The sequence below is a fragment of the Sceloporus occidentalis genome, unplaced genomic scaffold (genome assembly GCF_023333645.1).
Source record: "Sceloporus occidentalis isolate IW3139 unplaced genomic scaffold, rSceOcc1.0.p SCAF_536, whole genome shotgun sequence".
Classification (NCBI taxonomy): domain Eukaryota; kingdom Metazoa; phylum Chordata; class Lepidosauria; order Squamata; family Phrynosomatidae; genus Sceloporus; species Sceloporus occidentalis.
Window position 1 is genome coordinate 55,353 of NW_028317516.1, and position 14,411 is coordinate 69,763.

The following is a 14,411-nucleotide window of genomic DNA, read 5'->3' on the forward strand; positions in this document are numbered from 1 at the left end:
AGATTAGACCGTTTATTTTGACTTTATAACATACAACATGTAGACAGTCCCATCACAGCTCTCCGCGTGTCACGTGTAATTAATGACGATATAACATGATGGGATGGACTGGGTTATGGTGGGAGGAAAGTGGGAAGGATTTACGTGTCATGGAAAGATCGAGTGATAAAGTGTGTGAGAAAGATATAAGAGACAGCGGCACTCGGGGGCCGTGTAGGAGAGACAGACGGCGTTTCGGAGATGCTGGAGAGCAGAGTCCTTCCCCACGTCCGCTCCTGTTTGGCTGGATATCCCCCAGCCCATGGAAGGTGTTTTTGGAGGGGGATCTCCCAGCTGTCCACCGTCCCCCTCATCCAAGAACCCCACGCGGAGGTCGCCCCACAAACCCTGCCGCTCAGCGCCATCCCCAGCACGGGGCGCAGCGCGTGGCTCAACCTCTTCCACTTCTGGAGAAGAAACCAGTTCCAGCGCATGCACCACGTCATGGAGGAGAACTTCCAGAGACTGGGGCCCATATACCGGTGAGTGCCACGGGGACGCGCCATAGGGGCCACGCTGAGGGCACCTTAACCATAGCCCCCAAAATACGGATGAGCGGGGGACAGTTTGCAGTGATAGGGCCACAATACCCAACGACAACATGCAGGGGGTAATTTCCACTCTAGTACGCAGTCGGGGGTACATTGTAGCTTCTCTGTTAAACCGGAATCACAGCTTCTGGGTATCTCAGGTTCATTTCTTAAGCAAAGTAGTAGATATACAGCACCAACCCAGGGCAGATGGTGGTAAGAAGACGATGGAGCTCAGTGCTGTAGGCTCCGGGTTCTTCAAGACATGGAGGAGAAAGAGACCCCCATTCTTCTAAACGTTATACCCCTAGGGGTAGAGTTTTTACCACATATGGGCGATCTTTCAATATTCCTAATTCGATTGGGCCATTCCGGAACAATCCCTCTAACAGTTCGGTCACATGATCAGAAACACGTTCCGAGCGTCCATGTTCCGGGCGCCCCTGTTCCGAGCGCCCCCGTTCCATTCACACCTAATGCAAATATATGTATAGGGGAGAAAACATGGATTTCTTCCACCACGGCAGGCGTCACGGGGCAAACCCCCCCCCATACGGTCACAACGACGCGCATGATGTCCTTGATTGCAGAAAGTCTTGGCAGAGCCGCCGGCATAAAGTTGAGAATATGGGCAAACATTTTCACCCCGCTCTGCTCCTGCCCCCGCGGAAAGAGTCTGTCGGCAGTTATGGGGTTAATATTCTTCTGTGGTCCCGAGTGCTAGAAATCGTCATCTCACCCAAACTTCTGAGCCTCTCTAATCGGGTAAATAACGTTTATATCGCCGGCCGCGTCCGGACGGACACTCGCTGCTCTTCACGACAAACAGCTTCTGCCACAGATGCCACGACAGCCCCTCGCCCCAAATCCAAACGCGTTGGAAGGAAGCTCATCGATTCTCCGTAAACCATAGAGAGGAAGGAGTGACCCTGTCGCGGGGTTCCGGCTGCAGACCTGGAGCGGGGGGCCGGGGAGAGGAACCGGGTGGCGGAGGGAGTTTGGTACGGAGAGGGGCGACTGTAATAAAATGTTTTGCGTCTAAACAGAGAGCGGCTCGGCTCGCACAGCAGCGTCAACATCCTCCTCCCTCAGGACGTGGCGCGCCTCTTCCAGGCCGAGGGGGTCTTTCCTCGCAGGATGCGGATCGAGGCCTGGGCGGCACACAGGGACCTGCGCAACCACAAGTGTGGGGTCTTCCTGCTGTAAGTGTCAAATATATATCGCCATCATATCCCGCAGCGCTGTACAATACACTATTATTATATATATAGACCGGTATATCACCATCATATTCCGCAGCGCTGTACAATACATTATTATTACATATATATATACCGGTATATCGCCATCATACTCCGCAGCGCTGTACAATGTGTGTTATTTATATATCGCCATCATATTCCGCAGCACTGTACAACGTGTGTTATTATTTATATATCGCCATCATACTCCGCAGCGCTGTACAATGTGTGTTATTATTATTATTTATATATCGCCATCATACTCCGCAGCACTGTACAATGTGTGTTATTATTATTTATATATCGCCATCATATTCCGCAGCACTGTACAATGTGTGTTATTATTTATATATCGCCTTCATACTCCGCAGCGCTGTACAATGTGTGTTATTTATATATCGCCATCATATTCCGCAGCACTGTACAATGTGTGTTATTATTATTTATATATCGCCATCATACTCCGCAGCGCTGTACAATGTGTGTTATTATTATTATTTATATATCGCCATCATACTCCGCAGCGCTGTACAATGTGTGTTATTATTATTATTTATATATCGCCATCATACTCCGCAGCGCTGTACAATGTGTGTTATTATTATTTATATATCGCCGTCATACTCCGCAGCGCTGTACAATGTGTGTTATTATTATTATTTATATATCGCCATCATACTCCGCAGCGCTGTACAATGTGTGTTATTTATATATCGCCATCATATTCCGCAGCGCTGTACAATGTGTGTTATTATTATTATTTATATATCGCCATCATATTCCGCAGCACTGTACAATGTGTGTTATTATTTATATATCGCCATCATATTCCGCAGCGCTGTACAATGTGTGTTATTATTATTTATATATCACCGTCATACTCCGCAGCGCTGTACAATGTGTTATTATTATTATTTATATATCGCCATCATACTCCGCAGCGCTGTAGAATGTGTTATTATTATTTATATATCGCCGTCATATTCCATAGCGCTGACTGATCTTCTCACAGTATGGGCGGCCCGGAGAGATCTCCGGAATCCGTCCGCGGCTCCGTATTATCCACCGGCTGCTGTGAGACGATTTCCTTCTCTCCCCAGTAACGGCGAGGAATGGCGCTCTGACCGCCTAGTGCTGAACAAGGAGGTGCTGAGCCTGATGGGAGTGAGGAGATTCCTCCCGTTTCTCGATGAGGTCGCCCGTGACTTCTCTTCGCTTCTGAAAAGACGCATCGACAAGAACACCCGCGGAGCGCTGACGGTGGATCTGTATGCCGACCTCTTCCGCTTCACGCTAGAAGGTGAGAGATTCTCATATTTGGGGCAACTTTATGCATCTGTTCAGTGGCAGGGGCAGACTCCGTGTCACATAGCTCCCTTCTGTCTGTCGCCCTGCAGTGGGAGGGGCAGACTCCGTGTCACATAGCTCCCTTCTGTCTGTCGCCCTGCAGTGGGAGGGGCAGACTCCGTGTCACATAGCTCCCTTCTGTCTGTCGCCCTGCAGTGGGAGGGGCAGACTCCGTGTCACATAGCTCCCTTCTGTCTGTCGCCCTGCAGTGGGAGGGGCAGACTCCGTGTCACATAGCTCCCTTCTGTCTGTCGCCCTGCAATGGGAGGGGCCTCGTCCATGTCCCGCTGTTTCATTCTTTGAGTGACCCCGACCCTCCTCTGTGTTGGCAGCGAGTAGTTACGTTTTATACGGACAGCGTCTTGGGCTCCTGGAAGAAAATCCCAACGCCGAGTCTCTGCGCTTTATTGGCGCCGTGGAAACCATGATTAAGACCACGCTGCCGCTGCTCTTCCTGCCCACGCAGCTCATGCGCCTGACGGAGCACCAGATATGGAAGGAGCACATGAAGGCCTGGGACGTGATTTTTGAGCAGGGTTAGTACCGTAGGCTGATTGTCTCGCTGTTTTAGGGAGCCGTCGTGTGACGGTGCGCTTCCCGGGGAATTACCCGATAATTACCCATAAATCATAAGAGAATCGCCGGCTCCACCACAAATATAATGTACAATGTGTATTATTATTATTTATACATCGCCAACATATTCCGCAGTGCTGTACAATTTGTGTTGTTATTATTATTTATATATCGCCAACATATTCCGCAGTGCTGTACAATTTGTGTTGTTATTATTATTTATATATCGCCAACATACTCCGCAGCGCTGTACAATGTGTGTTATTATTATTTATATATCGCCAACATATTCCGCAGCGCTGTACAATGCTGTACATATAGTTTATGTTTTTGGGCTGATTATACATGACATAACATATTACATACATCTGCACTCACTCACATGGTATACTGCACTCACTCAGAGTATGCTGCCCTCACTCATCTGCATTGGATCCTACTGAACAGCCATCACCTCTATAATCTGTCACAGGAAGCACTCCCTGCTCACACAGCAGACAGGAAACGCCCTGGAATAAACCACTTGGGGTGGGGAAATCTTTTCCCCTCAGTATCATGGAACAAACCACTTGGGGTGGGGAAATCTTTTCCTCTCAGTATCATGGAACAAACCACTTGGGGTGGGGAAATCTATTCCCCTCAGTATCATGGAACAAACCACTTGGGGTGGGGAAATCTCTTCCCCTCAGTATCATGGAACAAACCACTTGCGTGGGGGAGGAATCACGCAGACACCCCCTTATGCTTTCCAGGCAGTTTCTCTGCCTCTAATGCCCCAACCCTCAGAGACATTAAGAACAGAGGAGAAGTTGTGACACGCATGATGTGGACTTGTGACACGCATGTTACGTGACCCGGTTACCCGTCTCGCTCTTTCTCTGCAGCCGATAAATGCATCCAGAACATTTACCAGGAATTCTGCCTGGGGCAGGAGCGCGGATACTCGGGAATCATGGCCGAGCTCCTACTCCAAGGAGAGCTTCCACTCGACTCGATCAAAGCCAACGTCACTGAGCTGATGGCCGGCGGCGTGGACACGGTGAGAGGGTCCGTCCCCAGGTGCCTTTGGCTGCCACTCACTCCCTAAAAATGGAAGATGTTATAGTGAGATGCCACTTGTCTTTATTCCCTTTACCCTGCATTCACTCACCTGCACTCACTCAGCCCCAGGAGTGTTCATTGGCCCCCTGCCCTCCTCACGCGCCTCTTCCCTCTCTCGCTTTCAGACCGCCATGCCTCTGCTCTTCACGCTCTTCGAGTTGGCTCGTAACCCTTCGGTGCAGAGAGACTTACGCGAGGAGATACTCAGAGCGGAAACTCAGGAACCCAAAGACTTGAACCATTTACTCAACTCTCTGCCGCTACTCAAAGGAGCGATCAAGGAAACCTTGCGGTAAGTGCGGTGGCGCGTCTCCGCCCGGTCTCCGCCGCGTCTCCCCGGAGTTGACGGGGGGGATCTCTCCTTGTGTTTTCAGGTTGTATCCGGTGGGGATCACGGTGCAGAGATACCCAACGCGGGACTTAGTTCTGCAGAATTACCACATCCCATCTGGGGTAAGAACCGGGATGAGACGCGGGGGGCCTCTCTGTGTTACTGTGTTCGCACCCCCACCGTGTGTAAGGGGCCACGCTGTGTACGAGTGAGTTTTGGTTCTGTCGCCACAGACCCTGGTGCAGGTTGCATTGTACCCCCTGGGCCGCAGCCCCCTGGTGTTTCGGGATCCTCTGCGTTATGACCCAGCACGCTGGACGCGCAAAGACGACACCAACTTTAAGGCTCTGGCTTTCGGGTTTGGCTCCCGTCAGTGCATCGGCCGCCGGATCGCAGAGACTGAGATAATGCTTTTCCTAATGCATGTGAGTGAGGGTGTGAGAGAGGAGCGGGATTAACGAGAGGGAGAGAGGAGCAAGGGGAGAGAATCAAGGATAATGGGGGAGAGAGGAGAGAGAAGCAGGGATAAATGGGATAGGAGAAAGAGGAGCCAAGATAAAGAGGAGAGAAGAGCCAAGACTCATACGGGAAAGACAGGAACAGCGAAAAAAGGGAAGAGAGGTGCCAGGATAATGGGGAGAGATGATCCCAGATAAAGGGGGGGTATAGGGGAAGGAATAAATGGGGAGAGAAGAACAGGTATAATTAAATGAAAGACAGGAGCAGAGATCATAAGATGAGAGGAGCAGGAAGAATGGGATGAGAGCGAGAGGAGCAGAGATAATGGGATGAGAGAGGAGCAGAGATAATGGGATGAGAGAGAGGAGCAGAAATGATAAGATGAGAGAAGAGCAGGAAGAATGGGATGAGAGAGAGGAGCAGGGATAATGGGATGAGAGAGGAGCAGAGATAATGGGATGAGAGAGAGGAGCAGAAATGATAAGATGAGAGAAGAGCAGGAAGAATGGGATGAGAGAGAAGAGCAGGAAGAATGGGATGAGAGAGGAGCAGAGATAATTGGATGAGAGAGAGGAGCAGGGATAATGGGATGAGAGAGAGAGAGAGGAGCAGAGATAATTGGATGAGAGAGAGGAGCAGGGATAATGGGATGAGAGAGAGGTGCAGAGATAAGATGAGAGAAGAGCAGGAATAATGGGATGAGAGAGAGAGAGAGGAGCAGAGATAATTGGATGAGAGAGAGGAGCAGGGATAATGGGATGAGAGAGAGGAGCAGAGATAAGATGAGAGGAGCAGGGATAATTGGATGAGAGAGAGGAGCAGAGATAATTGGATGAGAGAGAGGAGCAGAGATAATTGGATGAGAGAGAGGAGCAGAGATAAGATGAGAGGAGCAGGGATAATTGGATGAGAGAGAGGAGCAGAGATAATTGGATGAGAGAGAGGAGCAGGGATAATGGGATGAGAGAGGAGCAGCGCTCTGTGATGAGTAAATTCCGCCATTCTATTTTGTCTCCTTCAGATCCTGAAGAATTTCCAGATCGATACGGTTTGTAAAGAGGACATGAAGACCATCTTCGGATTCATCCTGATGCCAGAGAAACCTCCCCTTCTCACATTCCGCCCCATTTCCAGGGCCCCGAAAACACAGAGCACCCCGAACATGTAACGCCCATAGATCCTCTACCCAATCAACCCAAGGAGTCCAGCTGGCGACCTCCAGGTTCCTCGTCTGCGGCTTAAAAACGTCAGCCAGGCGAACCTGACGACTTTCGATACGTATTCCTGGACATGCGCATCCCTCCTGACCATTACTAAGTCACACTCATTCTTCTGAACCCTGAAGCGATAGCCAGAGCCCCGGCTCCTGCCTTCATCACGTCTGGAAAAGCCACCGAAAGACAGCAACAGCGGCCCCCGAGGAGCAGCCCCCGAGGAGCGGCCCCCTGTGACCTCTAACCTTAAATGCCGACCATTGCGAGAGTTGAGAGGAAAACGTGGAAAGGGGTTTTGGGGGGCCTGAGAACAACGCCTGCTTCTGTGATGGCCCAAAACATGGCGGAGGACTAGTAATGGCACAAAGTACCTCAGCCCTTACTCAATCCACACTAACCGTTACTCCTCTGAGCCTCCGCTCACCCTTACTCAATCCACACTAACTCTTACTCTGCAGAGCCTCCGCCCCACTCACCCTTACTCAATCCACACTAACCGTTACTCCTCTGAGCCTCCGCTCACCCTTACTCAATCCACACTAACCGTTACTCCACGGAGCCTCCACTCACACTCCCATTAATTCGTCCTGCTCACCTAGAGCACAATGTTTCCTCCTGGCCCGGTAGACGCCGCAGCATGCGCGGTATTATCGTACGTTACGTGGTCGCTGGGGTTGCAGAGCTGGTCTCTGCACAAAGATCCTGCCTGTTATTTGTGAAGATACCGGGCGGCATCCACCCGGCGGCAGATTTACGTCTGGACAATTTTAAATGTATCTGTAAATGTGTCGGAGGTTTTGTACTGTCGGTTTTATTGCTAAATTAAAGAGCCAATCACAATCCAGGTTTGGTTTCTGTGTTTTTTTATATTATATATATATATATATATATATATATATTTTTTTATTACTTGCTGTCCCCGCCGCGTCACGCCTTTTACATACGTGTTCAAGCTGCCGTCTCACATGTCATCAAACGTTTTATATGCAATTGATATGCAACAAACCGAACCAAAAGGTCTCGTAATGATCCTGGCCAATCGGCTCTGGGAGGAGATTCCATGAGATCTCCAGCTGATTGGACGATCCCCCATACAGGGGGCGGTCTCGAGGGGCATCTATCTCTTATAGTCTAATCTCATCGCATAAAAGACTGTCTCGCGGGGGATAGCTCTGCTGCGATGTCTCTTTGGAGACTCCCGGGGGGGGGGGGACACACGTCTCTCTCTCTCTCTCTCTCTGCCCCCCTGAAGCCCGGTAACGAAGCCGCTGTCTCTTGTAATTAGTGAACAGCAGCTGCTCCCCTGAAACTAAACTCATTAACGGCGGTAATTAAACAGCGGCAGCTGCTGCAGCGGAAACGGCACTTCAGCTGCAGCGCACAGCGGTGCCGAGTACCACCCTCCACGCTGCAGCCTGACCCCGGCAGTCGCAAGTAACCGCGCGCATGCATCGGCCGCACACCCCGGGGGCCAAAAACAAACACGAAAGAATGAGAAACATAACTTATTGTACAAAAAATAAATAACGCGAGTGGTTTTATAGATCTCCTTCGGAGCCGCGGGACGAACTTACTGGACCAATCAGAAGATGATAAATCGCGCCGACCCGTCACAATCCATCCGCGACCCCAAATCTTACCCCCATCTACACATTAAAGCTGCAGTCCCACCATACGCTAGAAACAGCAGTCCCGCCGGGCGCCCGGCTCTGGTCTCTCAGGGAATTTATAGATACTAATAACCTTACCCGGATCCAGCGGTGATTTTATCAACCCCCCCCCCCCGACGGAAAGGATTTCAATACTTCGGGGGGCCGCGGCTCGGCTCTCTTCGTGGCTTTGCTTTCGGTGAGCGTTGTGGAGACGGGGGGCTCTCTGCCGTTTGCATTCGAGTTTCCATTGATCCTAACCCGATTTCGAATCGGTCGCCGGATGGTTAACGAATACACTGATGATCCTGTCCTTCTACGGCCCCACGCGGTACATCGGCACTGGGGTCCAGTGACCGGAAAGGCCCCCGAGACATGGACGGCTCCAAGTGGCATGGGGGGGGATCACATCCACAGGATCCCACGGAAGATCTGGTCACAGCGAGTACAGACAGCGAATCAAGGTGGAGAGCACGAAATAACCTCATTCCTGCTCACTGGTCCACGCGTGACATCCAAACCACCGGCCATCCGCGCCGCTCCACCGAGTCCACGTGCCAACCCACCATAACCGCCCATCACCACTCACTCACGCTGCACTGCCTGGTCCACACTCAGTGGGGGTTTTACGTAACCCAGACCATAACGTTAAAGCAGGTCCAGGCATCACCACAACCCCCATTACTCTCAGTACAAGGACATAGCTTGTCCAAGCCTCATGTTTTCTGTCATGCTCTGCTACTCCTCACCATCCAGTTCCGTTCACACGGATCCAGCACACGTTCCTGGGATCGCTCCAATCTCGGACCCTCAGAAAAGGCCGAGCAGTAGTTCCGGGCCCCACTCCAGGGCGCTCTGAGTGACGGCGAGTGCAGCAGCCCCCAGCGAGGCGGACAGACCCCACACTGCCAGCTTCACCAACGTGTTCTGGGAGCGCCGGGGCCCATCCTGGGAACCAGCAGCCGTCTCTCTGCGGAGCACGAAGTCCGGGCGCTGACACGAGGTGGAAGCCAGGAGGGAGTCGAACGAGGAAATGGAAATACTGGCAGAAAACGGAGAGGAGAGGGGGCGAGCGGGAGAGGAAAAAAAAAAAAAGTTTGTTACAGGAAGTAAAACACAAGTGGTCGGGACGGTGGCCGCTCAGACCGGACTCATCAGCCCCAGCCGCACCCCGGCCCCCGATACCTTTTGTGCGTGCGCAGCGCGGCGGATGCCAGCACGTGGTGGGGCGGGTGCGTCTGGAACAGGCTGCGGGTGCGGGAGATCAGGGTCTCGTACGGGAAGTCGCGGGGGATGTCGGAGAGAAGCTGGTGAACGCTGGCCATGTCACAGTCAACCCCCAGAACCTCCGGCTCCCTCATCAGCACCATCTGAAACAGAGAAAGACGGGGCGCCGGCCCTTCAACACACAGCCCGGGTAACGGGCACCACCGAGCGTCAGCTCACAGGATCAGCTAACTCATAGCAAACTTGCTCTTGAAAGAGACCTCTGAGACCTTGAAAGCTTATGCGATTTGCTGAGACTAATGATCCCAAAACGTTCTCCTCCAGCCCAAACGTCAGACCTGGCTGCAGCGTGCGCATGGACACGATATAACTGCGGGTCGCTGTAAGCTGAGGACTGCCTGCACTCTGTAGCTCGACGCTGCCACCTCGTGGCCTCACCTGGTAGTGCAATTAACAGAACCCCCCCCATTGGGTTATCGGCAGAAAGAGCTCCTACCGATTCCAATGGCAGCGCAAAAACGGGCCAACGGAAGGGGGCAAGTAAGTGCTTGGGGGGGGGGGGCTGCATGGGGAATTAAACTGTCCCTGTAAGCATTAGTTATGGGGGCAGCACTTACCTTCCGTGCCGGGTGAAGATGCACCGTTCCCCCCTTCTTCCCTCGCATCGGTGACATCACCGTGACATCACGGTTACCGTGTCATCCGGCGAGAGTCAGCGAGAGACCCTACAGAGGCGAGAGAAGCCGTAGCGCCCGCTCAGCTTTCATGCCCCCCCCTGCCAGACGCAGCGCCTCACCCGGGGGGCTTTAATACAAATAAACAGGGAGCGATCGGCAGGAAGTGAGGACGGACTCTTCCACGGGAAACACAGAGGGGGTTCTCATACAACAATCTATTCTGGGTTGGGCAGGAAAGGGTTACGACTTCCGGGGCAGAATAAGAGCTGGATACTAATAAGGCCTGGGGCAACGTCATCCTGATTCGGGGAATTGCCCCACATTTCTGTTTGTTGTAAAAGGGAAGTTCTCCCCAATGGGCCTTTGGGGGGCCACAATTGGCGACCCCATGGACACCCCATGTGAAGGACGTGGCCACCCCCAATGATCCTGTTCCAGGACCCGCCCCCTCCTGACCGTGTCCATACCTGCGCGGCGCAGTAGACGGGCATCAGCGGGTGCGAGGCCAGGAAGAAGTCGTACAGGCGCAGCACCTGGTGGTGGTCGCTGAGGACGTGTCCGTACCATGTGATCAACCAGCTGAGGGCAAAGATGTAACCCACCTCCGACCTGGGGGAGACGGGGCAAAAAGACGGGTCATCTGAAGCCAGTCCCCCCCCCCCCCGAAGCGGGACCTGCCCCAGTCAGCCCCCCCCCCGAAGCGGGACCTGCCCCAGTCAGCCCCCCCCCCCCCGAAGCGGGACCTGCCCCAGTCACCCCCCCCCCGGAGCAGAACCTGCCCCAGTCACCCCCCCCCGGAGCAGAACCTGCCCCAGTCACCCCCCCCCGGAGCAGAACCTGCCCCAGTCACCCCCCCCCCCGGAGCAGAACCTGCCCCAGTCACCCCCCCCCCCGGAGCAGAACCTGCCCCAGTCACCCCCCCCCGGAGCAGAACCTGCCCCAGTCACCCCCCCCCCGGAGCAGAACCTGCCCCAGTCACCCCCCCCCGGAGCAGAACCTGCCCCAGTCACCCCCCCCGGAGCAGAACCTGCCCCAGTCACCCCCCCCCGGAGCAGAACCTGCCCCAGTCACCCCCCCCCCGGAGCAGAACCTGCCCCAGTCACCCCCCCCCCGGAGCAGAACCTGCCCCAGTCACCCCCCCCCGGAGCAGAACCTACCCCAGTCACCCCCCCCCCGGAGCAGAACCTGCCCCAGTCACCCCCCCCCCGGAGCAGAACCTGCCCCAGTCACCCCCCCCCCGGAGCAGAACCTGCCCCAGTCACCCCCCCCCCGGAGCAGAACCTGCCCCAGTCACCCCCCCCCCGGAGCAGAACCTGCCCCAGTCACCCCCCCCCCGGAGCAGAACCTGCCCCAGTCACCCCCCCCCGGAGCAGAACCTGCCCCAGTCACCCCCCCCGGAGCAGAACCTGCCCCAGTCACCCCCCCCCGGAGCAGAACCTGCCCCAGTCACCCCCCCCCCGGAGCAGAACCTGCCCAGTCACCCCCCCCCCCGGAGCAGAACCTGCCCCAGTCACCCCCCCCCCCGGAGCAGAACCTGCCCCAGTCACCCCCCCCCCGGAGCAGAACCTGCCCCAGTCACCCCCCCCCCGGAGCAGAACCTGCCCCAGTCACCCCCCCCCGGAGCATCGCCCGTTACCTGCGCAGGAAGTCGTGCAGCGACCACTTTCACGCTGAATCAGCGGCATCAGGTAATCCAGCGCATGCTTCGTCTGATCCATGGTGCGCTCCATGAAGTCCCTGCACAGACACAACACCAGTACTCACACTCCACTCTGTATAACGACACAGTACTCACACTCCACTCTGTATAACGACACAGTACTCACACTCCACTCTGTATAACGACACAGTACTCACACTCCACTCTGTATAATGACAGAGTACTCACACTCCCCTCTCTGTATAACGACACAGAGTACTCACACTCCACTCTCTGTATAACGACACAGAGTACTCACACTCCACTCTCTGTATAACGACACAGTACTCATACTCCCCTCTCTGTATAACGACACAGAGTACTCATACTCCCCTCTCTGTATAGTGACACAGAGTACTCACACTCCCTCTCTGTATAGTGACACAGAGTACTCATACTCCCCTCTCTGTATAACGACACAGCGTACTCACACTCCCCTCTCTGTATAGTGACACAGAGTACTCACACTCCCCTCTCTGTATAGTGACACAGAGTACTCACACTCCCCTCTCTGTATAACGACACAGCGTACTCATACTCCCCTCTCTGTATAGTGACACAGCGTACTCATACTCCCCTCTCTGTATAGTGGCACAGAGTACTCACACTCTCCTCTCTGTATAGTGACACAGAGTACTCACACTCTCCTCTCTGTATAGTGACACAGCGTACTCATACTCCCCTCTCTGTATAGTGACACAGAGTACTCACACTCTCCTCTCTGTATAGTGACACAGAGTACTCACACTCCCCTCTCTGTGTATGCCGGTGCCGAGTACTGACCTCAGGTGGTGAGTAGAGAGGGTGCTGAGCATGGCGGTGGCGAGCCGGGGCCCGGTGGTCAGGAGCAGCGTCACCGCGATGTCGTGGAATCCCTGATAATAATGCAGCTCGGGGTGAGACTGCAGAACGTACAGAATGACGTCAACGAGCCGCGCCATCAACGCAGCGCGCTCCGCCTCGCGCATGCCTGCAGGGACACCGCAGTCAATGCACAATGCGCCCACAATCCGCCGGGAGCCCCCGCATCACACCAGGAGCCCCCCAACACACACACCGCTCCTCACATCCCTGCGCAAAGCCCCCAGGCCCCCCCCACAAGCCGCTGGGGCCCCCCCGTACACACACACCGCAGCCCTGCAGAGACACCGCAGTCAATGCACAATGTCCCCCAAGCCGCCGGGAGCCCCCCGCACACACACATTAAGCAGCATCCCCAGAAACAGCTGCCGATCATGTAAACTGACATCACCACACAGCGGCGGCGGGTTAGAGTGTAAGCTCTGGGGCCAGGTCACCCGGCAGTGAAAGGGAGAGCGGCGCGAGGGCAGCGCTTACCTGCGGGAAATCTCCGGAGCGACCGCCTCACATCCATCTCACCAAGCACCTGAAACACAACATCACCGTCACCCTGCGGCGGGAGGGCAGATTCCACGTCACCCCACAGGGGGAGGGGCAGACCCGGTGTCCCATAGCTTCCTTCTGTCTGTCACCCTGCGGTGGGAGGGGCAGATTCCACGTCACCCCACAGGGGGAGGGGCAGACCCGGTGTCCCATAGCTTCCTTTCGGTCTGTCACCCTGCGGCGGGAGGGGCAGATTCCACGTCACCCCACAGGGGGAGGGGCAGACCCGGTGTCCCATAGCTTCCTTCTGTCTGTCACCCTGCGGCAGGAGGGGCAGATTCCGTGTCACCACATAGGGGGAGGGGCAGACCCGGTGTCCCATAGCTTCCTTCTGTCTGTCACCCTGCAGCGGGAGGGGCAGATTCCGTGTCACCCCATAGGGGGAGGGCAGTTCTCAGGGTAGTCAGAGGGCTGGACGCCTGCGGTTAGTTACGAGCGTTACCTGGTTTAGGAGGAAGGCAGAAGACGTTAACATTTAGCAGTTTGGGCCACACTTTCCTGCGAATCTCTTGGCTCAGAAGCCCCCCTTCACTCACTGCGGCCCCCTCAGGGCATCTATATCTATGGGGTCAGAGGTCAGGGCGTTGTGTATTTGCAGGGCCTTCCGTTTGCGCCAGGACATGCAGCGTGTCTGAAATAACAGGAGAAGGAATAAAAGTCCACAGTAACGAGTACAGCCGGTGCCGGGGGGGGGGGGGGGGAACACGCAGGCGTCGGCTTCTTATAAACCCCCCCGGCAAGAGGTCACACAGCAGGCGCATGGCAGGACCGGACCCCCTGCAGGAAATGCCAGCTCCTGCCCCTGGTGCCTGCTGCCCCCCCAGAAACCCTGCCCCTGAATTATATAAAATGTTTCCATACAGCCGGTAGACCAGTTTAATGAATGTGTTAATAAAGAAAGGGTTAATAATACACAT

The 14,411-nt window shown here is 54.6% G+C and overlaps 1 protein-coding gene and 1 pseudogene across 1 annotated transcript; one reads left to right on the forward strand and one right to left on the reverse strand.

The window, feature by feature from the left end:
- Positions 1–240: 240 nt before the first annotated feature.
- Positions 241–6,792, forward strand: LOC149271198 (cytochrome P450 11B, mitochondrial-like). Its single transcript, XM_089507547.1, has 9 exons — positions 241–521; positions 1,616–1,771; positions 2,911–3,110; positions 3,490–3,693; positions 4,618–4,772; positions 4,960–5,126; positions 5,209–5,287; positions 5,399–5,590; positions 6,646–6,792. The coding sequence occupies exons 1-9, from the start codon at positions 241–243 to the stop codon at positions 6,790–6,792; spliced, it is 1,581 nt and encodes a 526-aa protein (XP_089363673.1).
- Positions 6,793–9,297: 2,505 nt separating this feature from the next.
- LOC149271199 (TBC1 domain family member 20-like) lies at positions 9,298–14,116 on the reverse strand (annotated as a pseudogene).
- Between the last annotated feature and the right edge of the window lie 295 nt (positions 14,117–14,411).

Coding starts and splice junctions, on each gene's coding strand:
- LOC149271198 (XM_089507547.1), top strand. CDS start 241: ATGCTGGAGAGCAGAGTCCTTCCCCACGTCCGCTCCTGTTTGGCTGGA. Junction 4,773..4,959: donor TGGCCGGCGGCGTGGACACG/GTGAGAGGGTCC, acceptor TCTCGCTTTCAG/ACCGCCATGCCTCTGCTCTT. Junction 5,591..6,645: donor TAATGCTTTTCCTAATGCAT/GTGAGTGAGGGT, acceptor TGTCTCCTTCAG/ATCCTGAAGAATTTCCAGAT.